The sequence below is a fragment of the Stigmatopora argus genome, chromosome 21, assembly GCF_051989625.1.
Source record: "Stigmatopora argus isolate UIUO_Sarg chromosome 21, RoL_Sarg_1.0, whole genome shotgun sequence".
Taxonomy (NCBI): domain Eukaryota; kingdom Metazoa; phylum Chordata; class Actinopteri; order Syngnathiformes; family Syngnathidae; genus Stigmatopora; species Stigmatopora argus.
Window position 1 is genome coordinate 775,285 of NC_135407.1, and position 25,654 is coordinate 800,938.

Genomic DNA, 25,654 nt, shown 5'->3' on the forward strand with positions numbered 1-25,654 from the left:
TTGTAAGATACTCTTTGGTCATTGTAAGATGACATCTTTTTAATCAAAAATGATACTAGTCAGGGGTGTCAAACTCATTTTTTCAATTTCAATGTCTTCCAACTTGGCTGCCAAAATTAATCGATTAATGAATTGACAGCTTCGTGCTGATTTAAAAAAATAGATATATAGCTCAATAATATATCTAAAATGGTCCGGCCTACGTGAAATGGAAGCCGCAAACCAACCCGAGTTCGACACCCTTGCTATAGATCAACTGAAAATGGCATTTAAAAAAAAAAAAGTCTTATGCAGACGTAAAGAAGGTGGAAAGACTTTATTGTGCGGTACGAGTGGACACTAGGATAACATGTTGCATGCACAGATAATGTAACATTGCACAGACGAGAGTAATAATGTACAGTGTAGCATAATTTACTTCTCATAAATAAATGACACACACGTGCCCGTGGCGTTCACGTACACACACACACACACACAACAATGTGGAATGGATGTGGCTATTCTTTGGTTGACTTTGAGACAAATACGTGGCCCGATAAGCATCACGCCGTCGGCGTCGGGACAAAAAACATTGTAGACGGGCACATTGCTTGTCTAAATTTGTCTTTGAAGTCTGCAGGAAGAAGCGATGGCGTGAAAGATCATGAGGCAGGATTATGGCGTTTGAAGTGGCGCGTAATTGAAGGCCAGCGGTAATAACAACGTGCATCACTTTTAAGTGAGAGCTGGAAATCCCTGCAATCCGTAGCTTGAAGATGCTGCACACTTTCAGTAGTCATTCAAGTTGCTTGGAATTTCGATCTCGTGAAAAGTAGGTGCACTGTTTGGCAGGGAAAACAGATGCTTTAGGAAATGTAAGGCTAGTGGGCTCATTATCTGGTAGGTCAAGTTCAGTGGGATTACTATTTGCTAAGTGATTTTTTTTCTCTAAAGAAGTGGTTTCACTATTTGGCAGATCAAATAGTAGCTTTTCGGAGAAAACCACATGCTGACTATTTGGTGAACCGGGTTTAAAGTAGCCTGAGATAAAAGTGATCACTATTTGTTTAGTAAAATAGTTGCAGTTATCAAGTAAGGGTCACTGTTTATTTGGCTTGCCGAATAATTGCTTTGGGAATTTGAGCTATGTGAGCGGGCTCACTATTTGGCAAATCAAACTAGGATTGAAATAAACAATAGCTACAATTTGTGTCCCTACTTGGTTGAATTATGTCTTTAGAAATAAGAGCGAAAAATGGGATCACTGTTTGTCAAGCAGGCCACTCGGCGTGAGAGTGGTTAGTATCCCCGCCTCACGGTTCTCAGATCGAGGTTCAATCCCCAGAGTTTGGATGTTCTCCCTGGGCTTGCATGGGTTTTCTGTGGGTATTTCGGTTTCCTGCCAAATCCCTGAAACATCCATGTCAGGCTGGTTGGAAATTCTAAATTTCCCTTTTGGTACATTTCAGAATAACACACCAACATAAACGCAGGACCGTCAAGCGTTAATACTACTTTGCACACATTTAAAACAATGATAACAATCACCAAAACTATAATCTTTGCATTATTCTTTAAGACATTTGGCCCACGCAACATGTGTGATTTAGTCTTAAGGGGGATGTTTGGGGTCAAAACTGCGATATTCTACCACCTGCAGCTTTTAAAAGTCAACCGTCTGACTGACGTTGGGGATCATTCCAGGGAAGGACTTGCTCACTTGTTTTGGGGGATTTCAGCCACTCAGATTTCCTAAAACTGTTCCGGCAAAGTCTCTTAGTGGTTAAAAAAAAAAAGAACAACTAAAGTGGGAATTCTTTCATAATTTCACACACATTTCCCTTGATCTGAAAATGAAGAATTCTGGGAAATATGCTCTTTGGAACAGTACCTGAGGGGCTGGGCGTGCGTCTCTCTAGACGCCCAACAACAAAAAAGCTTAGGAGTGCTTTAACACCAGCTGGCGCGGGTGGCACAATGGGGGCTTCGGTCGGAGCTTTGATGGCGCTGGTGTGGTTGCCGAGTGCTCTTTAAACGTGTTGACGGCGACGACGGCGATGGTGGTGCATGTCTTCCATGGTGACCCGACCCCACACGCCAATCACGAAGGTCTCGATTTCGCATTCGTTTTCGCCGCGTGCAATGCGGAAGTAGCCGTCCTCACCCCACTTCTTGCCCCACGAATTGGCAGCGATCTTTAAGAAAAATGGGGAAATTATCACTTTTAGAATAATATCACGCATGTCGTTTAGTTCAGTGTTTCCCAACCACTGGTGTGCCGTGAAGTCATTCAATGTAATATTCAGAGCGAAAAATTAACATGAATACAGTCGTACCTCGACATATGATAATAATAATAATAATAATAATCGGACATAGGCCCTGTCGTCATTATCACGACACAAAAAGCCTACTTGTCATCACACGCAGAAACTGCGTGACTGTCTTCGTGTCACACTATGAGTGCCCTGACATACGAGCAATTTGAGATACGAGTAAAATTTTGAGCAGATATTTATCTTGAGATACGAGAGACATATTTTTGATATGCGAGCAGACAGTGGACGCGAGAGGCTGCTCATAAGAACATCATGGCCACTGTCTTTCCCCTCGCAACTCCCTCGTGTAATGTCTCTGCGAGCACTGGGCGGAGCGTTGAATTTTTTTCAGTGTTGTTTTTTCCCGTTAGTCAGTGCGAATGGCGGAGCTATCGCTAATACGAGAATTACGAGAGTATATACTACTTCTGGTTGGCAAGTGGTCGTGCGTTATCCTATTGTGAGGACATTTGTGTGCATCATTTTGGAAATATTTTGAAGGGAATACAACAGTAAACAACTCTCAATAGGTTGCATGTGAAAGTCAGGGTGGAGGCGGGGCAAATAGAGCCAACCTGGGAGAACAAAGGTATCAAAATTTAAAACAACGTTTAGTGTAAGGTTAGATTAAATTGATTTTTGAGTGTCTGCATCGTCATCCAAGTTCATTTAAATTGGTTTATGTTATGTTACGAGCGCGTTGCTGTGCAAAAAGACCCCCCCCTATCTCTCCCTTCCGCGAAATCTATCAAATTTTAGTATTATTAAACACATTTCAGTACCAATAAACCACTAGTTATTTGTTTCTTTGTTAATAAATGGTGAAATAGAACAAATAAAAATGTTTTTCCAAATCCAATATCCTGTTTTGGGTGTTTTTTCAGAGGGTTGGAACAAATTCATTTGTTTTGAGTTCATTTCTATGGGAAACGTTCGTTTGATTTACGAGGAAATCGACATACGAGCTCGGTCCCGGAACGCATTAAGCTTGTATCTAGAGGTACCACTGTAGACACACAAGATTTATTCAATGCAAAAAGTGTGCTACGGCTCAAAAAAGGTTGGGAAACACTGGTTTAGTTAACAGAAAATGTTTGTCTTACCCAGTACTTTTTAAGAGTGCCGTCAGTATCCCGCTGTTCACCCCATCTGAAGAAGAATGAGGAGATCCATATATTTTTTATCAGTTTTTTTTAAACATAAGCACTCCAAATTTCAGTTTGTCATTTTTTCCCCAACATTCCTATCAAGTTTAGACAGATTACATTTAAAAGCTAATCTTAATTGTCCACGCAAGTACCAAAAATAGAGCAAAAAGAAATACTACATGCCAAGTGAAGTATAAAGGAATTTAAAAAATTCCAGTATGAAAAGGAAGTCGTAGTCAACAACATCCTGTAAAAATACAGACGTATTTATAGCAAACGTTCCGACATCAATCCGATCTTTAAAAAAACAACAACATAGGATAGCCCTTTTTTCCTATCCTGATTTATAACAGGAAGTAGAAGGAAGGTTGGAAGGATGTCAAATGCTGGCTTGATCCCAAAAATACATGAGAAAAGTTCCATTTTATTTTGAAAAAAAACGGTCCATCTTCATTGCCAACGTTTTGTGCTCGAGACATTTTGGCAAGAGTCCATAATAAATCTCATCACGTGTCGCCGCTACTGCCCAATTGTACTAAATTCGGCCAATTCCCATCCTGTTTTTTTCGGAATCCGGAACACTCCGCTTTCCCTTCTGAGAGACCCCTGCTAGCCAAAGCTGTTTTATCTTGAAAAAAAAAGTCGTCTAAGAAATGCTGGGAAACGAACAGATTTGGACATTGGCGAATGTCAGTCAAGACTTAACAACATCTTAATTGACGATTCTTGAGCAGTTCTACAAATAGTTGGGCCCGAACGGTGGGAATCGGAAGTTCTGTTAACAGGGAATGCACAAAAATGTATTCACATTTTGACTTTGCATCACTCGTGTATTTTGGTTTCAGGCACATTGAACCTTAAATAAGGGGAAATTTAAGATGAACTGAATTTATAAAGAATAATAATCATAAAGTAGTGTGCAACTGGTAGTCCAAAACTTTCGTTCCAAATTCAATGCTGTGAAGTTGTGTATTTTCCGGAATCTAAACTGCACTTTTTCATAGTTTTGCTGGGGCTGCGACTTATATAACTTTTATTTTTTCACTCTAACCATCAACAACTTGTTTTAACGTACGTATTATTTTAGGCTACATTTATCCCAAAAAATTGTCAACTTTATATTCACGGATGCTTATTTTGAATATTGTTCCCTATTTTCAGATTAATGTATAATTGAGAAGTTGTGTGGAAATTACATAAATGTTATATAACTTAATAGTCCAGTACAACTTATATATCTTTTCCTTTCATTGTGCATTTTTGGCTAGTGCGACTTATAGCCAGGTGCGCTTTATAGTCCGAAAAATACAGTACAACACACCATTGTTTGAATGTCATGTAATTTAGTGGAATGTCTTAAACCGAAAATGAACAAGACATTTTGCTATGAAAATGCAACGTTCCGTGATGTTGTTGAATCCAAGATTGGGGTAATTAGCTTCTCTGAGAACAATTCCCGTTTCAACACACAGTAACGAGAAGACCAATGAATCCACCTTAAATTTGATGTTGTCATTTCATCAGTTTAACACAAGTAATAATAGGACCAAAACGGATCGTACCACTGAGTTATAATCTGACCTCCAATCAGCTTGCTTGGGAAAACCCGCCATAGCCCTCGACCTAACCCTGACCTCTTATGCGGGTGAATTGATCCTGGTTTTTCTGTACGGTCCACTCCAAATCAGCACCCCAGACAATGCCCTTTCCACCAGAGTGGTCCTCAATGGCCGTTTCGCAAACTTTCCCAGGCTGCCGGCTTAAAGGGACACATACGGCTATCAAAACACTTGGACGCCCACGGGCTGGGGGACTTCGACCCCTTTTGGTCCTTTAACGGATCCACCAAGTTCACGTCAGATGTTTGCTGGGAGTGATCACCTTGACTTTCTATGCATGCCTTTCCATGTTTTAGAGTAAACATAATCATCGTGATGGGATCTCAAGATGTTTGTCATGTCTATGTGGGATAATAAAACACCCCCCCAAAAAAACACATGAAAAACATGGAGTTGAATCTCACGCAAGTCGTTTTAAATGTAGGTACAATAATTGTAGTTTAAGCAATGTAGTTGTTGAAAAGATTGTGGAGTTGTGGAAAATTATTTGCAAATGTAGTTGTAACTGTTGTAGAATCTGGCTATTTTTGTAATCAAATAACTCCTGCACCAAATGTTGCGTTAAATACAGTATAAAAGTGATTACTTGTTAGGTTAGGGTATTTCCATAAATAAACATCCATAATATAATGATAATAATAATCCAATATAATAATATGAGCTTTCTTGGTGTTGTTTTTCTTAAGAAGCCATGAAATGTTCGGATTTGGAAGACATTGTGACACGAACTGTTAAAAGATAGTGCAACATTTTACACGCAAAAATAGCAGTTATGTCATTGTTACAAGTCTAAACTTCTCGCACCCTTAGCCCCACACATTCCGTATACACAATCCCCAAAGCAGCTGATTGTTTGGAGATAGGCGCAAAGTTATCTGGTGTGTTATGTCTTAGTTGCAATTTAAAAAAAAACGGCATCGCAAGGTGGTGGCAGACGACCGGCCGGCCGGCCGCCCAGTGATGACAGAGACGCCAGTCAGGTAGGCCAGGTGTGTCAGACGTCTGCATATTTGTGGTCTGCACACTTACCAGATAATGGGGAGGATCGAAAAGGGGGGGCCGGATAGAGGGAGTGACATCTAACGGCAATTGTGCGTGAGCTGCGTTTATTGGACGTACCCCGTGATTCGAACCGAGTGCGTGGCATGGTTGCGGTAGTGAGGCGGTTTGGTGAAGCTGACGTCTGTGTGCTTGTAGATGCCACTCTTGTACACAAAAAAGTCCTCGTGGACCTCCATGATGGCTGCAAGCACAAACAAAACGGTCATTCATATCGTCAAATCAACTTGAAAACATACTTGTCAACCTCTGCCGATAACTGCCCTTATAAATGATTATGATTCCCCTTACAAACCCCCCCAAAACCTTACAAACACCGTACGACTTGTACGGTCAAATTGCTCGTATGTCGAGGCACCCCTGTACAAGCTTAGAGGGACGCTCAGTGTGTTTGTGTGTGGCCTGCATGCCTTTAATGGGGTTTGATTTCCATTACTGATCTTTTTCGAGAAATTTCCAAATGATCACCTTGAGAAAAAAAACCCAAATGTGCACACATAGATGTGATATAGTATTAAGCACGAAAACATGTGAATCCACTAAGCACAAATGCCTTTTTTTTCCCCACACGAGTCCTTTCATTCCAGGGCGTACTAGTATGTTGCACACCTAATAAACAAGTGTGACTTTCATATTCCACGAAAGCCAATCATTTCTCAAGAAATTCCCTCTTTTGTGATTTGTAAAACGCAAGGGCCACCACAAATCCCGAGAATGGCAAAGAGACAATAGGTCATTAAACGTGCACACGCAGCGCGTATGTCTTTGTATTTGGAATTGAAAGGAAAGTTGTCATGAAGCCAACATTTCTTCCTGGAGTTCGGAACAATCAGACAAGAGCCACAACACAGCGACACGCACACACACGCGCGCACACACACACACACACACACGCACACACACACACACACACACACACACACACACACACACACACGCACACACACACACACACACACATGCACATGTGCCAGGCCTATTCAAGGGGAACTTGACAGCGGTCCAGATGGGCACCAGACTGTGAGGCGGGCACAGTTACGGAAGTTGACTGAGGTGAGGTCAAAGCTGGACAACTAAAACCCACCAATGAGAGGCCAAACACAATGACAATTTTTGATAGTGCTGTTAAGGATTATTGTCTTCTAATGGACACAAAATGAAATAAATGTAAATACATTGCCTTACCTTGCACGGGGCCGTTATCCATGATCTCCTTCATAATCTCTTTTTCCTACAAGAGACAACATAAATGGCAATCGTTACATCCCTCGAGTGCGCTAAATGTCGGATAACAAGATTGATCCTTCATCCCGAGGTCGTTAATGCCTGATTGATTGACATCACAAGCGGGCTCGGATGACTTAAGGAGGCATCAGCTGTAGTTTGAAAACAGGGGGTCAATGTAAGCCGACATAAGGTTACGCCAAGCCCAAATAAGGAAGTCAAAGAGTCCTTCTGCACATGAATGGGCAGATGATGGATTTGACGCGGCGGTGCGCTTACGTTGGAGGACAGCCTGTAGGGCGGCGTAGACTGGTAGATATCGTTGTGGTGGTAGTTGTGTGCGTTGGGGCAGCGCTGCGTAGCCTGTCGCTTTCCACGGCCCACAGAGCGGCTCTGCATCATACAGCGGACTAACTCCGATGTCTGCTGTGGGGGATTGTATGGGTAGCAGTTTTCTGTCACCACCCTGGGAAAAAACAAAAACAAAAAAAAACAAAAAAAACAGGATAGAACATTGAAGGGAATTTATCTGACATTATGCTCTCACTGTAAAACACTATGAATCATTTTAGAGAAGAAAATTAGGAGAACTAATTCTGTTTGTTACATTTTTTTGGAGCACCACAGGGTGCTGCTGTTTGTAAAGCTGTGCTCAGTTAAAAAGACGGCAACATTTACGCATATTTCGCCCGACGGAGTGAACATTTTAGAGTCCATTTTTTTACAACACTATTTAGCAATTTCAGTATTTATTTCTAAATAATTGCTAAATCTAAATTGTAAATTTAAATATTAAATCCAAATCCATATCCTGAATATAAATCCTAAATATATATTGTGAATTTAAATGTTACATCTAAGCCCTAAATATAAATAAATACTGAAGTACCCTTCATTGCACCGCCTTGCTTAGGACCCATTTTTTCCCCGGTAACCATGGTAACCCTCTATTTCAGAAGCGTGACCGGTAACCACTGAAATAGAGGGTTATTATTCTAGGGTTAACATCTGTTGCTAGTGGAAAAATACATAATGGAGTTCAATGGAAACAGACCTACAAAAGTATCAGTTCAAGTGATTGGTGAATATTAGTTTTGCATTATTTACCCTCGGCGGCGTAGATACCACCAGGCACCGTCAACACGCCCCCCAGCGCATCCGCCTTGATTTTTGGTATCACAGGAAATAAGGTTCTGGGGAGAGAGCTGAGGGGTCATGTGACCCATGGACTGGATGGAGATTCGGTCTGATGCCACAGCTAAAAAAAAGAAAAAAAATCATGAGAAAAACCTTTCAAAGCTTCATACAATACATTTAATAGACTTGTAAGGCCACCCACCAGCTGTTGAGAAAGCCCAGGAGGCGGCACAGTTGCCCTGGTCCAGAGGTTCATGGATCTTGCCAGGCCACTTTTCCACCGAGTTGAAACGGGTGGGCAAGACGTCACCTTCAGGGTTCATGTTGATCTGAGACAAATTTAAGGGGAATCTTCTTCATTCATTGACTATAATTAGCTTGAACCTGATCCCTAAAAGATGAAGCATTATTATACATAACAGTATATGGAAATGCTAGGGTCCCTGGAAAAAAAAATAGGAGACACATCATTGGTGGAGAGATAACCATCACCCTTGTGTTCTTTTTGTTGTTGTTGCATTTCTGTGTTTTTTTTCAATGATTTGACTCAAACCTAAATTAATGATCTCATTTTCTGAACCGCTTTATCCTCGCTAGGGTCGCGGGGGGTGCTGGAGGCTATCCCAGCTGACTTTGAGCCACAGGTGGGGGACACCCTGAATTGGTGGCCGGCCAATCGCAGGGCACAAGGAAACAAACAACCATTCACACTCACACTCCATTTAGAGTGTCCAATCAGCCTCCCATGCATGTCTTTGGAATGTGGGAGGAAAACGGAGTACCCAGAGAAAACCCACACAGGCTCCAGAGAGAACATGAAAACTCCACACAGGTGGACCGACCTGGCTTTGAACCCAGGTCCCCCACTGTGAGGCCGACGCGCTTACCGCTCATCCGCCGGGCCGCCCTAAATGAATGAATGAAGATATTTTCCTCCTATTTTTATGCAATGGTTCTACTCATGAACGAAACTGCTGACATAATGCCACCTCAAAGTCAGCATGAGTGCATGTACTCATGAGTTCAGCGGTCTTTCACAAATGGCCTTTCATCACGACCCGGGAACAGGCGGCAACACGCCGACACTGAGAAAAGTACGAGTGGGAGGTGTAACAATGATTTGAAAGCCAAAGAAGCAAGCATGGAATGTCGGGGCGAGGTAAAAGGGGGGCGTCGGAGCAAAGTAGGAGATCATCCCCTAACTGTTTTGCTTCAGGTCTTATGTAACACACCGGGCCAGCGTGCATACAATTGGCCGAGCCTCCGGCCGCCTCATACCGAGCCACGATCGGAATTAGCGCAGAGAACGTTTTGCTCTGTGGGCCGTATTAGCAAGACAGAATGACGTGTTCCAACATGATGGACAAACTCTCCAGTCTGGCTTACCTGCATCTCATTCATGTTCATGATGGATTTGGATGGTCTTTGTGTGCCCAGTCGGTAGCGGATGCCTTCGTCCAAAGTCAGACCATACAACTCGCTGTAGTTGGCGGCCCTCCACCTGGTGAGAAGGATTGCAATAGGAATATTTACCTAGCCAATCATCCTTGATAATAATGTCACAGTATAGAATGCCATTGGCAATATACAAGCATGGCATTGAAAACATCTGAATGACTTAGGTCAAACCGTCATCAGTGTTTGGAAATCCCTGCCATACCATAAACCACATATATGTCTGTCTTACCCATAATTCCCTCTGTTGACAGCCTGGATCATGCTGCCGTCCATAAGACAGGCGTGCTGTTCACATTCCCAGCGTCCTGTGGTGCCGCATGTGCTACAAACCAACCAGATAAAAAATAAAAGGACATTTCAATGGGCGGATGAGTGGTAGACCTGGGTTCAAATCCAGGTCGGTCCACCTGTGTGGAGTTTGCATGTTCTCGCTAGGCTTGTGTGGGTTTTCTCCGGGTACTCTGGTTTCCTCCCACATTCCAAAGACATGCATGGTAGGCTGATTGGACACTCTAAATTGCCCTTAGCTATGATTGGTTGTTTGTCTCCTTGTGCCCTGCGATTGGCTGGCCACCAATTCAGGGTGTCCCCCTGCCTCTTGCCCGAAGTCAGCTGGAATAGGCTCCAGCACCCCCTGCGACCCTAGTGAAGATAAAGTGGTTCAGAAAATGAGATGAGACATTCCAATGCTAAATTCTGCAAGTTTAATGAACAACTTGGAATAAAGCCACGAGGCCAAGGATGTCAGACTTGGGTTGGTTCGCGGGCCGCTTTAACGTCAACTTGATTTCACGTGGGAATGGAAATAAATGGAAATCTATAGTTTCTTTTGAAGTGTTTGAATAACTTTTCCAATATTTTGAAACAGCTTGCAAGTGTTAGTGTGGTCTACAATTATTGATCGAACTTCAGAATTCATATTTTAAGATTACAATTTGTTGCTAGGCAGAGTTCGTGGGGCAAAATTGTAACTGCCACAGAAACTAAATTAAATTAAATTAAATAGGACAGAATATAGAGTGATTTTTTTTCTTGATCTCGACATTTTTGTTGCTTTGTGGCGTTCACAGAGCGGAATCATAACTGCTTTCAAAGCAGGAAAGCACTGATAAACGACTGCGTGGGCTCAAAAGCCCCTAATGAGGCGGGAGGAGCGGAAGCCTCAATCCTTGATTCCAGCCCGGACGGGAGGATACACGTCTGGGAAATGACCGGGAGAACAAATACGAGTGGATTTTCGATCGTTAACACGGATGGACAAGGCATCTTTTGTTGTTTGACAAAGCAAATAGAAAATCGCAATGACGTTCTTTTGGTTGTTTTTAGCATCACCGATGCATTCGTTAGCCCGTCCGCTGTTATCCATCAACTTCTATTCTTACTTCTCCAGAGGTTCCCTATCGGAATTTCCCAAGACACCTTGATAAGCGTAAAAGTCGAGGGCGAATCACGGTAAAGGCGCAGCTTCCGACGGCTGGGACTTTTTGAGCAGATAAAATGGTGCTCATGTTGATAGAAGTGAAATAAGGCCCAGCCAAAATAAAGAATCGGAGATGTTTTTTAACATACCACAGGTTGCAGTTATCTTTGTATGTTTGCCCTGAGCGGAACTTGATCCCGTTTCTTTCGCAGGAGCCTAAAAGGAGAGGCAAAATGTAAAAATGAAATCTAAAGAATGTGTCTTAAGACAGAAAAACAGTTTGCAATCACAATGGTGTTACGTTTTAAAGCGGCGAAGAGGGTTAAGGAGGTATGAGCTCCAGTAATCTAGCACAAGAATGTGCTGGTCTTGTGCTTCTCGAGACCTTGTTGACTCAGGGTCAAAGTCTACCCGACCCAAAAGAAGACCAGGGACATGAAGGGCTGCAGTATAGTGAAGATTTTACAAATCCTTCTACGTACATACAAAATATTCAGGTTACAAAATGCCCTTTGTTCCAAGACACAAAAAAAAAAAACAATCCAAGTTACAAAATATCAAACAAAAATGTGATATTTTATATATTTTACGTATGTTTGAGTGTGTCTGTATATATTAATCCAAGTTCATTTAAATTTGTTTGTTCGGTTACGAGTGCGTTGCCGTGGAAAGTCATTTATATTTTGGGGGATGTTAGTTTATTTATTTATTTTTTACATTTATTTCCTATCTTGAGATAATAATGTTCCCATTGCCGCGTCTCGTAAACCCGAATAGTATTCCGTATGTCGAGTTTGTTCATAAGTAGAGTTGAATCTGATCATTTCTCGTGGGAATGTTTGTTCTTATATTCTTTGGTCGGGAATGTTGCTGATTATGATTGAGATTTCAGTTCCATGATGTCCGTTTATTGTGCAGCCCCCAAAACAAGCCAGCTTCCCGTGAGGAATTCTTGGAATTTATGACACGCACAGGTTTCCTCGTCAGGTGCGGAGGGATTTCGGAGCAAGGACCCCCCCCCCCCCCAAACCCCCCCAACTCTGATTTTGTGACCGGGTTGAAGCTAGAAAATTCCAGTGAGCTTACTTGAAGGCAGGCGCTTATGTCATTAGTAGCATATTTGACAGTTAGCGCCAGGAATTTTCCAAGTGTTAGAAAATGATTGAGTGGGATGGCATCATCAAAGTAAAGGAAGCATATTTTAGGCCTCTTGTCCTGGAGTCCTCGTGGACTGTCTGCACTTGCCACCCCTTCCCAAGCCCCCTACATAGTCAACATTCTTTATCCCGACCTCCCACCTTTCCGTCATGACTCCATAAGAAGCCCTCTGTTTACAGGTGGACTTCTGTGGTATGGAGTACATTTTTACATCTCACCTTTTAAAAAAAGCTCTAAGGAAGGTCAACATCAACAAAAAGTACAACAAAGAAAGGAAGCCCATGTGTGAAAAGCAATAGATTAAGACACATGAAATGACATAAAAAATCAGTCCAGGCAGGATTTGGAAAATGGTTGAAAATCTTTTGAGATTTTGATCACTTTCAAAAGTCATCATTTCATTAGTTTCAAGGAATTAAAAGGAAAACAATATTTCAATGAATAAGTCCAAAGTACTTCAAACTTGAAATAAAGATGTGAATTAATTTGAAATATGTTACATTTAACGTAAAAACAAAAATATTAAATATAAATATGGGACTAATTTATAGTTGTAATTAAGGTAAGTATAAAAGATAGTGAAATAATAATTAATTAGAAGAAAGAAATAGGAAATATGTATTATATATAATAAACACATACTTTAAAGTAAAGTAATTAATTGAAGTGAACAATATAAATGATAATAGGATAAAATAAAGACAGATGGTTTTATGGTTTAGTACTGAATATGTCAATTTGTGGAAAAAAGAGTGGATAGTTAATTAACTTAGAGTAACATAAAAAATATAGATTTCATAACGGAATGTAATTTATAAGTGAAAAGATTTGATTTAAGATGATCAATAACACAAATCATAATAGTTGAGATGGATAGATGGATTTGTTTTATAGTTTGGTGTTGAATTTGCAAGATTTGTTATACATAGTCTATTTCAACTAATATAATATATCATTAAGATAAGCATTATATCTTCAATTCAAGTATCAGCATATATTTGACTTTTTGAATTTGAATTCCCTAACAACTTTAGTATTGTTCAAATGTGTATTGATTGAGAGGGTACCTCATTTAGGTCAACTTCTGAACTTCATCCCCCCCCCCCCGCCGCAAAAAGTTGCAAAAATACCCCAAAGATGCAGAATGGCTTGATCCGTACATACCGATAAACGGGGGCTCAATGCCCAGACAGTGCCCCCAGAAGTCAGGGCAGCAGTCTGACACGGTGCGGTTGCAGAAGAGGTCGCAGTAGCAGATGGTGTCCAAGTAGGGCACGGTGCATAGGTCATCCCTGCCAGGACAGCAACCGCCTCGTCGCTGGCAGTACGAACCCAGCGGGTCGCGAATGGCGCCCGTGTGGAGAGGGCCAGCTAGTTCCCTCTTGGACCTCCGCCACTGCTTTCTCTCCATGCTTCCTTCTACTGCCACTAGGAGCAGTGCAGCCAAAAGTAAGCCCTTCATGATGAGTCTGCGAGGGGGTAACAAGGATAGAATTAAATGGCGTTGCCAAGATAAACAGCAGCAAAATGAACGCTCCGTTTAGCAGGGAGGTGATGGAAAAGACAGAGCGCTCTCTAAATGGAAAGCCACGCATAATGGGGGAGGTCATGAAAGGCCACTTCCCAGGGAAAGAAGCATTTGCCCGCATTTTTCCGCCTCATAAATGTCCTTATTTAGCATCTTTTGTGTTGTGTTCAAATTCCATCATTCTATTCTTTATGAGACATTGTCAATGAGATACCATATCAAATACAAATTCAAGACAGCAAACAACTCCTGAGGTTTTTTTTAATGTTATCATTTTATCTGCTATGACTCGTAAGCAAAACTTAATACCGTATTTTCCGCACCATAAGGCGCACTTTCAATGAATGGCTCATATCTTAAAATGTGTTTCATATAGAAGACGCAGTAGTAGTATTAATAGTAGGAGATTGTGTTATACATCCAGTAGATGGAGCAGTAGTGGTTGGTGTTATAGATCACTAGGTGGAGCTGTAGTACATAGTAGATGGATTGTGTTACACATCAAATAGATAGAGTTTTGCTAAATGCGATTTCATACAGTGATTAACCAATATTGGTCCATACATTAGGCACATCAGGTTATAAGGCACACTTAGAATTTTTCATAAAAATCTTTTAGTCTTTTGGTTTTGCCTTATAGTGCGGAAAATACGGTAAACGTTTTTTTTATTTTTTTAAGTTTGCAAACAGTGAGCAATTCTTAAAAATTGGTTTAGTTTCGTGCTAACGATGCAAATAATAAGCAATGTGGGGGAAAAAAACGTGTAACCATTGAAATAATTTTGAACACAAACATGCAGAAAAATATTATAATACTAACATTGCAGCATATATCGTCCATCACTCTAACTATTCTACATGGATTGCTACAATTGTATTTTACTGCTGCCATGAAGGATACTTATTTAAAACAATATTTTACATTACACCTAAATCAATAAAAAAGTAAAAAGCAATTTTGAGGTATTTTTATTCCAATTTAGTTGCTGAAACATTTCTAACAGTTGAATGGAAACCATTCAAATGAACAACACTAACACAAACTAAAAGTTGAAAATGCTGATTGATATTTTGCTTTTTAATTGATTCCAATTAATTCATTGCTTAACCGGTCCATATATTGACCATATAAACCTGATATATCATTTTAACGCTAGTATTTTCTGCAACTAAACGAACTGTGCATCATTTCCCGTGTACACTTAGTTCCCATGTGGAAAAAGCCCCCTTTGGCCTTTCCACCCACCCAAAAATGTGACATTTTACATCAAATGTGGCCTTCTGTTTACATAAATAGAATAATTAATTATCCAATCAGATCACATGACACAATAGGAGCCCCCCCGTAAGCGTAGTGAAGCTCCGGAAAAGATCTTTGCTGTGCTGTTTTCTGCATGACTGCGCCTTTTGTTGGAGGGCACATACGCACAAACATATGGTATTATGGGATGGGCAGGGTTACTCTTTCTTTACACAAATGTTTTGTTGCAGCGCAATAAAACACCCGCTGAGGCGTTCAGGTCCCACTGGGGGAAACAAAAATTATCATAGCGAATTAAAAAAAAAACATATTTGATGTTACGCTATAAAATTGTGTTGCTTCGGTTTATATATAGTTACTGTTAATATTCACATCATTTAGTATTATTAAAATGGGGTTTTGTATAGTTGTCATTCATTTTAGAAGTGATTAAATCGCATGTAACTTCCATTTAAAGCAGTATATTGACTACAAAATGATACATTTTTAAACTGACTGTTGCTTTTTACCATTTTCACATTTTATTCAGAGTAAAAATTTCTGTTGAAATATTTTTGCATGTCAATTTTTGTTGCTAATGTACAGTAATCCCTCGATTATGGCGGTTAATGTGGACCAGAACAATTAAAAAAAATGCAAAGTAGGGTCACCCCTATTAAAATTAAAATTAAAATCTTCAGTACTGAGTCCTAATAGCAAAAGTAGTTCGCTTTTATAGCCCATATACTACATACGTATATGTTGCCTCTGACCCAAATAGATGGACTTTGAGTTACTGTATATGTGATAAGTCAGATACTCTTGCCTTAGTGTACACAGATTAATTTAAAGTCAATGCTCTGTATCACGGTAAATACATAACTAAGATGTGGGCGTGAAAAATCTATACATCTTAGTCCAGGTTGTGGTGTCAGGTGCAAAGATTATTCACACAAATGCACAGTGAACTCAGTAACCTCTTATTAGGGGGCAAAAAAGCAAAAGGCACCTGTGCTGGCAAAAAAAGCTGAGACATGCAAACTTCAACAAGTACGTAGATGAACAAGAATTTTAAATGTTCTACCTGTACTTAAAGTTTAATTGAAGCAATCGATTTAACTTACTTTTAAAATTGGACTACATTTAATGTAATTATTGGAATCATTCCAAATAAGAGGAAACCCTGTTTTATACAACCTTATTCCTTGCCCTTACTTGAGTATGAAGTCAAACCAGACATTTAAAAACATTAAAATCCATGCTTTTCAACATCTAAAATTGTCTCCAAGTCTGATTAATCATCACTAAACAATGAAAAGAGAAGGGAATCAGCAAACCGTATGCTGGTCACTTTACCTTATTGTGGGAATCCAACTTTGATTGTAATCCGAAAGTAAAAGTGTCGAGAAAATTCTGGTCCTCAGTCTTTTATGTGTGTCTGAGAGGATGTGTTGAGCTGCACTTGAGTGTTGAGCCTCTATATATAGGCAGGCGGCAGGCGGCAGGCGGCAGTCGGCAGGCATAAGCACGCCCCCTCCCTTCCCTCATTGCCCCCCACTGTGGCCCTGCTTCACTGCTGCCTGTCGTCTTGAGCATGCACTTTTGCTTTATCTCTCTTCCCTAACATCCCCAAATCTTACCGACCACTTTCCCTTATCAAAGAGCCATGTGTGGAGTGTACTTGTTTTAAATGAATTTAGCCAAGATAAATAAAGGAGCAGCAGTAAAACTTCCTGACCAACTGTCTCACTTAGTAAAAGGTCAAATGGTAAAAAGGACTTTTCAAAAAAAAAGTGTCATGAGAGAAACAGCACCGCCTGGCGGCGGGAAATATCATACATTTTCTGAAACGCCTACATTAAGAGTCGCGGGGGGTGCTGGAGCCCATCCCAGCTAACGACGCGCACCAGGCGGGGATACCCCGAATCGGTGGGCAGCCAATTGCACGACGTAAGGGGACGGACAAACATTCACACTCATACCTAAGAGCAATTCAGCCTATCCTGCAGGTTTTGGGGATGTGGGAGTACCCGGAGAATACCCACACAAGCCCGGGGGGAACATGTCAACTCCACACGGTGAGGACCGACCTGGGATTGAACCCTCTGCACCAGCAGCACTGTGAGGCTGACGTGCTAACCACATAGCTGTCAATCTCGGCCAATTGCTATTAATGATTGCAAGTCCCCTTATTAAGTGATAAAAAAAACCATACAAATGCAACGCAACACATTTACTCACGTAGGGTCAAAGTCTAGCAAAATGGACGGCTTTCTGACACGCTATATTTATATGAAAAGGGAATGCGTACTTACAAAAAAATCCCTACAAAAGTTGTTATACGACGTATACACAATTTGAAATGATCAAAACATGTATAAAATATGGGAAAAAATGTATAAGTTGACAAGTATCTAATCACTCACACAACGGGCCTTTCTGCGGTAAATATCAACAGCATAATTTTTTATTTTTTTTATTTTTGGCATTCTTATGTAATGTAAATAAATGTACTTAATGTATAAAAATATAATGGTTCATTCCTAACAACACAATAACATTCTTTTACATAATTAAACATGAATTTTTAAAATAACAATATATATATACATATATACATATACACATACACACACACACACACACATATATATATACATATACATATATACATGTGTGTATGTATATATGTATATGTATATATATGTGTGTATGTATATATGCATATGTATATATATACCTACATATATATACATACACATATCCAATGTGTATGTATATATGTATATGTATATATACCTACCTACATATATATATATATATATATATATATATATATATATAGTATATATATATATATATATACACATACTTACATGTATCTGAAATTTAAAAATTGTGCTCCCAGCATAATTATTTTTAAAAAGGCAAAATTTTAGAACTTGTAGCACACAGTACACCATGTTTTTATTCAAGCTTAAAATGTGATCAAGGTTAACAAGGTTGTTTAACCCCAAAAGACCCACCAGCGACCCCCTCTTAATCAATACACTGAATAATTGGGGCACAGCAGGAGGGTTGCTAAAAAAAAGCATAAAACCTATTTATGTCAAGTTCAAACAATCACTATGATAATGCCATAAAATAGGTACAAATATTTTGCTGTTAACAATTTCCGATATAAAATAACTATATAATGTCACCATTCTCTCCCTTCAGGATAGGTATCTCTTTTGTTTACCTTCTCGTTAGCTACGTAGCATCTCATGCATTCTGCCCTGACAATAATTGCACAAAGGTGGGATTGTGTGCATGAGTAAGAAGCCTTGGCTGAGGCCCCCCCCCACCCAGGCCCTCCCTGTCTACCCATCTTCCCTTCAACAGACAAGAAGGCTGACTGACTCATGCGCCCATTTGAGTGAATCACAGAAGTTTTGACAAGAGGACAAGTGTCGTAAAAGACCTACGTGTACATTCCATACGCTGCGCTGACTCGCAAACGATGAAATGAAACATCAGCATTCAATGACGAGGGGTCATTTCCGTGAATTGTGTTGACATTTGACGCACGCAGAGACACGCCAACCCTCGGGAAGGAACTTTAACCATTGTATTTGCTCAAATACGAAACCGTAATTGGCTTAGTCGTTTTCACTTACTATCACAAATCATTTTTAAAAACTAAACAAAATACATGTGTAGATTTTCCAATCAAAGTCATTGCAGTTAGTTTGTTGATTTTTCTTTTTTTGATGAGAGGTTTGGGATTATTATTGTTATCTTTGCGCTCGATTTAAATCGCCTTTTTAGAGGAATTAACATGCTTCAGTTTGCGGCTAAAACTGGCGGATCTATAGATTAGATTAGATTAGATTAGATTACTTTATTCATCCCGTATTCGGGAAATTTCACTAACACAGTAGCAAGAACGTGAAAATACAGACACAGGAAAAGACATTTTAGACATAAATAAGTAGGTAATAAATAAGTTCATAAATAACTAAATATATGAATAAATAAGCATGTTGCTGAAATATATATATATATATATATACATACACATACATACACACGTGTATGTATATATGTGTATATATATACATATATACATATATATATATACATATAAACATATATATACATATATACCCATATATACATATACAAGTACATATACATGTACATATACATACATATATATATATATATATATATATATATATATATATATATATATATATATATATATATATATATATATATATATATATATATACGTATATATGTGTGTGTATATATGTGTGTAGTGGATGTATGACACAATCCCATAGTACTACTACTACTACTACTACTACTACCACCACCATCACCAACACCACTACTACTGCATCTCATAATTCGGTGCGCCTTAAACATGAAACAAATTTTAAGATAGCCCATTTATTGAAGGTGCGCCTTATACTGCGGAAAATATGTTACTTACGGAGCCACCTAAATGTTCATAAACAAACACAATATTCTCCATTCAAGGAATCAAATGAGTACACATAGTACGTATCATATAGCTGTGCGTCAATTTCCACAGTCCACAACGTGAATGGCACCTTGGTCCATTCACAACATCAATTCATTCATTTTCTGAACTGCTTATCCTCACAAGGGTCGCGGGGGGTGCTGGAGCCTATCCCAGCTGACTTCGGCCCAGAGGCGGGGGACACCCTGATCGCAGGAAATAGCATCTTTGTAACTAATAACTTGCTTGTCCTTGGCACAGGACCATCTATGTACTGGTTTTAAGAATGTCGCTGCCATAGGGCCTAGCCGTCCGTCCGTCCGTCCGTCCGTCCGTCCGTCCGTCCGTCCGTCACTCTGTGTGGGCTACAAAGGCACACAATTACTGCAGAACAATCGGCCCTTTCACCAAACCTTCCACGATACTTTTGGTGCAGGGGGCGTTCACACTCCCCTTTCTAAGGAACCGTGTTCACTGTGTCTGATCGTCGTTCCAAAGACATTGTGATAGAGAATAACGGGGTTTCTCTGTGTTTACCAGTGAGGTGTACACAAAAAAAAAAAAAACACCCACACATTGATGAGAAGAGCAGACGTTTTTGGAAGAAATGCTAACTGGGACATGTTTTCCTGCCTTTGAGTGGGGGGGGGGGACCAATAAAAAACAATTTAATGTCAAAGAACACGATTCTCCAGCGGCAGGAATCAGAGTCAGGCATGATGTAAAATTGTGTATCGTGATATGGTCATTTTGGATTGATGAAAATATAACTTATTCATGTGACTACATATCTATGTTGACTACTACTTAGGACTTATTATGTTGACAACTTATTTATCTATTATTTAATTAGGGATTATTTATTTATCATTATTAAATATTGATGATCTAGCTGATTGTTAGTTTGTTGTTGAGTCCATAGACTCAGCAAGTGGTGCGATCAAAACAACTGCTGATCTCACTTGGACTGCTAATTTATTTATTAATTATTTGTAATTATTTATGTATGTATTTATTTATTTATGTATTATGCATTTATTATGTATTCATTATGTTTTCATTATGTGTTTATTATGTATTGATTATTTATTCATTGATTATTTATTAATGATTTATTGATTAATTATTTGTCTGTTTGTTTGTTGTTGTATTTGTGCCCTTTGTGGTGAAGCTTTAAATCCCATTATACATATATGAAAAAAAATCATTCAATATTGGTACCATATTTTTTTGTAACTATAAGGCGCACCATCCCCCCAAAAATACACAAAGAAGATGAAAAAAAATACATATAAGTTGCAATGGAGTCCAATTTGTGGGAGAGCAATTTTGCACTTGGTATTTGTTAAGATCATAGTTTTTAGATAACTATAAACAACAATTTAACAGGTTGTTGGTGGTCCGAGAGAGTAAAAAAAAACAATTCGCACTTGAGTTATTAGTTGCAGAACAGCCAGACAACGAAAAAGGTGCGACTTATAGTCCGGAAAATAAGGTAGGTAATTAGTAATAATATTGGATGTGATAAAATATATGTATTTGTATAGATAGCTTATATACAGGGATACGAAACATTTTTATTATTGATATTCTTTATTACTTGCACTATCCGTGACATATTAGTACCACGGTATCATCAAATGTTGGACAATTAACTCATTCACTGCCTTTGATGTCCATAAATAATTTTTAACTGGGAGTGTTGGTAGTGAATGATCAATACTAATTAATACCATAAACAATGTGTGCGGTGTTTGTATACATCGCTAACTGTACTGTAACCCTAAAAATACATATTACTTACTTATGCTGAGAATTCTAAGAATAAGATATGCATTGTATGTGTATGTACACTTTTTGAATGATGTTGTTTAGTAGTTGTAGTAGTAATGTAGTATGGCAAATAATGTGACAATATCAGATTATGACTTTTGCATCTTGAAAATGGAATTTTAGATTAGAGTTGCTCGCAATATAATAGCACCACAGTATCCTGATACAGTTACTGCAGTACAAATATAAAGAAAGGATATTGCATATTTCGGAAAACTACGTTTTGTGACATGTGATCTACCTTTCGCAATATTTTTCATAATATCATAATAGAATCATTATAATTTGAGTCAAAATTATGCTACACCGTCGCATGGACAAGAATAGATTTTAGCTTATCGGGTGTTTAATCATAAAAATATGGCTATTTAACCATAAATGTGGCATGGCAAAAACAGACGGGACTGCTCTGATTGGTCGTTTGAGCTCTGTGAAGGTGTGGCTTAACAAAAAAGAACCATGCAAAAGAATTGGGGATTTCATCATTGCTAGAAGTTTCCATTGCAACCCTTGACATTTCCATCTCCTTCTTCAACTCTGAATTGTTTGTCCTACGCTTCTCTTGGTTGCTACGGTGACGGACTCTCGGTCACGTGACGACCAATGTCCCGGGGCAGTTTAGGAATTCAGACACTTTGCCAGTTGAAACAGTGAAAAGGTTAACAGATAGTTTCTAACAGCACAAGCGTGTTTTTTATACTTAAGACGAGGCAAACAGATGTAGCATTCAAATGACATAAAAAGTGCTTCCTCCTCCTCAAAAAAAAAAAAACACCTTCAACTTATTGCTGAAAGGCCTCATTTTGAAGGGAGAGTGTTCAAATGAGCTCAAATGAAAAGTTATGAGTCAGACCTTCCAGTTTATCGCTTGGTAAAGTTTGACTCAAAGTGACTCAGTAACAAATCGCAGAAGTGGAACACTAACATTCTGCTTTTCAAACAATCAAAGTTGGTGATGAAGGAAGGACGATGGGGGCCAAAGCTCGATTTTCACCGTATTTAATGAATTTAACAATAAATTAGGATATGGTACAAGTTGTTCTTGTCAAAGGAGCATCTTTTTGTGGTATATATTTGCTGGTGTTATTCTCCTAAGTTGTATCTTTGTTTACATTTGTCCATTTAAAGTGCATCTCTGCTAGGCTCCATTAATTAAAAGCTTTTCTAAATTTGATAGATTGGCCAGAACCAATAGATTTATGCCGTTTATTTTGATTACTGAGGCAGCCAGCATTTTTTTTTTCCACTGTATGCCAAATTTCCATATTTCAACGTATATTTTTGCATCTTTTGCCGCCGTATTGCGTTCCCCGCCTCTGATTTTAGCCATCATGGAGATCGTCCATTCATTTTTGCAAGGCTGTGTCCTTCCTATGATGATAAGGGTTCATTTTTTGAGAGTAGTTCTTGCTACGTTTAAAGCGCATCCTTACTTTTGTTTATCATAAGATATTAGGTTGTTGTTTTTTTGGTTTAAGACAAAACATTTTCAACCATCTGCATGGACCTTTTCCTTCAAACATGGAAAATAAGGGCATAGGTGGAAAAACAAGTTTTGTTCCAGATATAAGTGTCAGTTTTCTTCATGAGAAATGGGAGAAGAACACAGGATTACGGAAAGAATAGCAAGGGTGGGACAACCTATGGACATCTTGATAGTATAGCTGCACTGGATTTAATACGTGACATATTTTCAAGGACGGTTTGAAAAAAAAACAAAAAAAAAAAACGCTTTTCTTAAAGCTGTGCCAGTGTCCTTGTAGTTATTTTAACAACAACTATAAAGTGAGCAATGTACCAGGATCACTGGTGTCGCCGCTCAAGATCCTGCGGGATTCTTGAAATACTTGAGATACGCTATCGCCGGGGTGTGTGTCGGAGTATGGAGGCAAAGGCTAAATAAACAAAGTTTTGCAGGGAGACACAACAAGATGATAGAGATGCTAAAAAAAACATGGCAATAGTTGAGACGTTACGCATATGAGGTAGCAAAAACAAGCTTTTTTGTTGTTGTTATGTTGCACTGCACACCTGAACTGTACATGAACCTTCGACAGAATGTCACAATGTAAATATCAGCTACCATTAATAAGCAAGTTTAGAAACTACCAAAGTGGCTTCAAATCATTAGAAGCAGATGGATGGTATATAAATGCTAATAGCATACCTGTCAACCTCTGCCGATAACTGCCCTTATAAATGATTATTGATTCCCCTTACAAACCCCCCAAAAAACTTACAAACACCGTACGACGAGTCGTACGGTGTTTGTAAGGTTTTAAGCCAAGAACATCATAGGGGACCCTTACCACCCTGCTCACAATCTGTTCCAGCTGCTGCCCTCTGGCAGACGCTATAGGTCCCACAAAGCACGGACAAATAGGCTTAAGGACAGTTTTTTCCCCACATCCATCAGAAATCTAAACTCGCGGTAACATAACACACATTCCCTTCTGCGGTAATATAAAAAGAGGTTTGGGTGGTGATCGGCCTCCTACTAGCTGACTGAAGTAAGGTAAGTGGAAGACAGTGAGAGGTAAGCGAGAGGTAAGCGACCTGTATCCACAGTACAATAGCAGAATGCCATTTTGCCGAGTAAACGTAGCTTATGGAGAAGCACCATCAATTTCGTCACACGAGTTTCTGCGTGTGATGACAAGTGTAGGCTTTTTTGTGTTGTGATAACGACAACAGGGGCCTATGTCCGATTATTATGTTGTTGTTTACATGGTACACAGGTTTTATAAAAATGACCAGACCAACACGATGTGGAATGTCTTAAAATAATCGATTGGATGCTTAACCAGCAGGTATTTTCAACCAATTACATCACTGTTACGTCATGTCAAAAAAACTTTGCCACCTTTAACCTGTTAATAAGTGTCTAAAAAAAAGAACTTTGCCTGTGCTGAATCAACGAAACAAAAGTCGGCAGACACAATTGTTGAACTTTTGTTGCATCCGAGAGTGAAGAAAGAGGAAACCGCAAACCGCATTGAGTCACATTTGATCGCTCTGTTTTTAGGTGTGTGTGTGTGTCATCACTCACTTTTTTGACGTTTTCCCAGCATTCCAAGCGTGTTCCGTTTCTATCAATCCAGGTCATCCTGTGAAAAGTGACAATCAAGTTCAATAAATCACACGACACATGAGCAAACCTGTAAAGAAGAATAAAAACTCACCTTTTCCAAAAACATCCTCTGTCAAATTCCATCTGGAGAAACAAAACATTCAAAAGAAAATCACGTGGATCTTCCAATCAAAATATCCCAAAACCCTGACCCTTTTTTTTTGTAGGACTAACTCATATCACAAATTTAAAGAGAGATTGTGAGAGAGGAGACATGCTAATACTTTCAGTCAGGCAATCACTCGCCTTTAGCGCCCTCCAGTGGCCATCGAGGTAGTTGCTGCATGCCTAGTGAGTTATGATAGTTGATTTTATTAGGCACACCTTACAATAAAATGATGAGATCCAATGATAGATTTGCTTAAGCTTAAGGAAAGATCATTTTTATAAGATATGGAAGTATTCAGAGATCATGTTTGAATTTATTTTCTTTTAGTTGTCCCAAGTATGTCGTAAATAGCAGTGGCGGTCCGTGCATTTTCTAGTGACGCCTTCAGGAAAAACTATTTTATGGCTATTAAACCTCTACTGCAGCTACAGCTGCGACACATGAAAAAATAATCAATAATAACCTCATACAATTGAAATATTATTCAGGAATATAGCCATATTTTACTCACCAAAAATCCTTTTTACCTGTACACAATATCCATCCTCCTTTCTTTCCTCCTTCTTTTCTATCGCCATCGAAGCTAATGCTGAAAGTCGAGCGTGTCCTGTCGTATTTCTGGCAAACGTTTTTATTCGGTTTAGTGCTGAAAATGTTTGTTCCCCTTTGTAACAAATGTCTTCTACAACATGCAACATTGTTTTCGGTGACGCTGCGTCCTGTCGCGTCTCGTCATGCCGCAAATACGTAAACATGGCTCTGGCGTGCATGATGCCAA

The 25,654-nt window shown here is 39.3% G+C and overlaps 1 protein-coding gene and 1 long non-coding RNA gene across 2 annotated transcripts; both read right to left on the reverse strand.

The window, feature by feature from the left end:
- Positions 1-301: 301 nt before the first annotated feature.
- Positions 302-16,756, reverse strand: tinagl1 (tubulointerstitial nephritis antigen-like 1). Its single transcript, XM_077590684.1, has 12 exons — positions 16,648-16,756; positions 13,688-13,992; positions 11,515-11,581; positions 10,175-10,267; positions 9,874-9,988; positions 8,690-8,816; positions 8,458-8,608; positions 7,630-7,816; positions 7,312-7,357; positions 6,187-6,310; positions 3,404-3,449; positions 302-2,177 (listed from the first exon to the last, which is right to left on the reverse strand). The coding sequence occupies exons 2-12, from the start codon at positions 13,983-13,985 to the stop codon at positions 2,013-2,015; spliced, it is 1,419 nt and encodes a 472-aa protein (XP_077446810.1). The 5' UTR covers positions 13,986-13,992; positions 16,648-16,756; the 3' UTR covers positions 302-2,012.
- A 2,926-nt stretch (positions 16,757-19,682) lies between these two features.
- Positions 19,683-25,057, reverse strand: LOC144067236 (uncharacterized). The gene is made up of 3 exons (XR_013297872.1): positions 24,820-25,057; positions 24,687-24,744; positions 19,683-20,169 (listed from the first exon to the last, which is right to left on the reverse strand). It is a non-coding gene; the product is annotated as an uncharacterized LOC144067236 (long non-coding RNA).
- Between the last annotated feature and the right edge of the window lie 597 nt (positions 25,058-25,654).

Coding starts and splice junctions, on each gene's coding strand:
- tinagl1 (XM_077590684.1), bottom strand. CDS start 13,985: ATGAAGGGCTTACTTTTGGCTGCACTGCTCCTAGTGGCAGTAGAAGGA. Junction 8,609..8,689: donor CTGGGCTTTCTCAACAGCTG/GTGGGTGGCCTT, acceptor TCTTTTTTTTAG/CTGTGGCATCAGACCGAATC. Junction 7,358..7,629: donor CCTACAGGCTGTCCTCCAAC/GTAAGCGCACCG, acceptor TGTCTCTTGTAG/GAAAAAGAGATTATGAAGGA.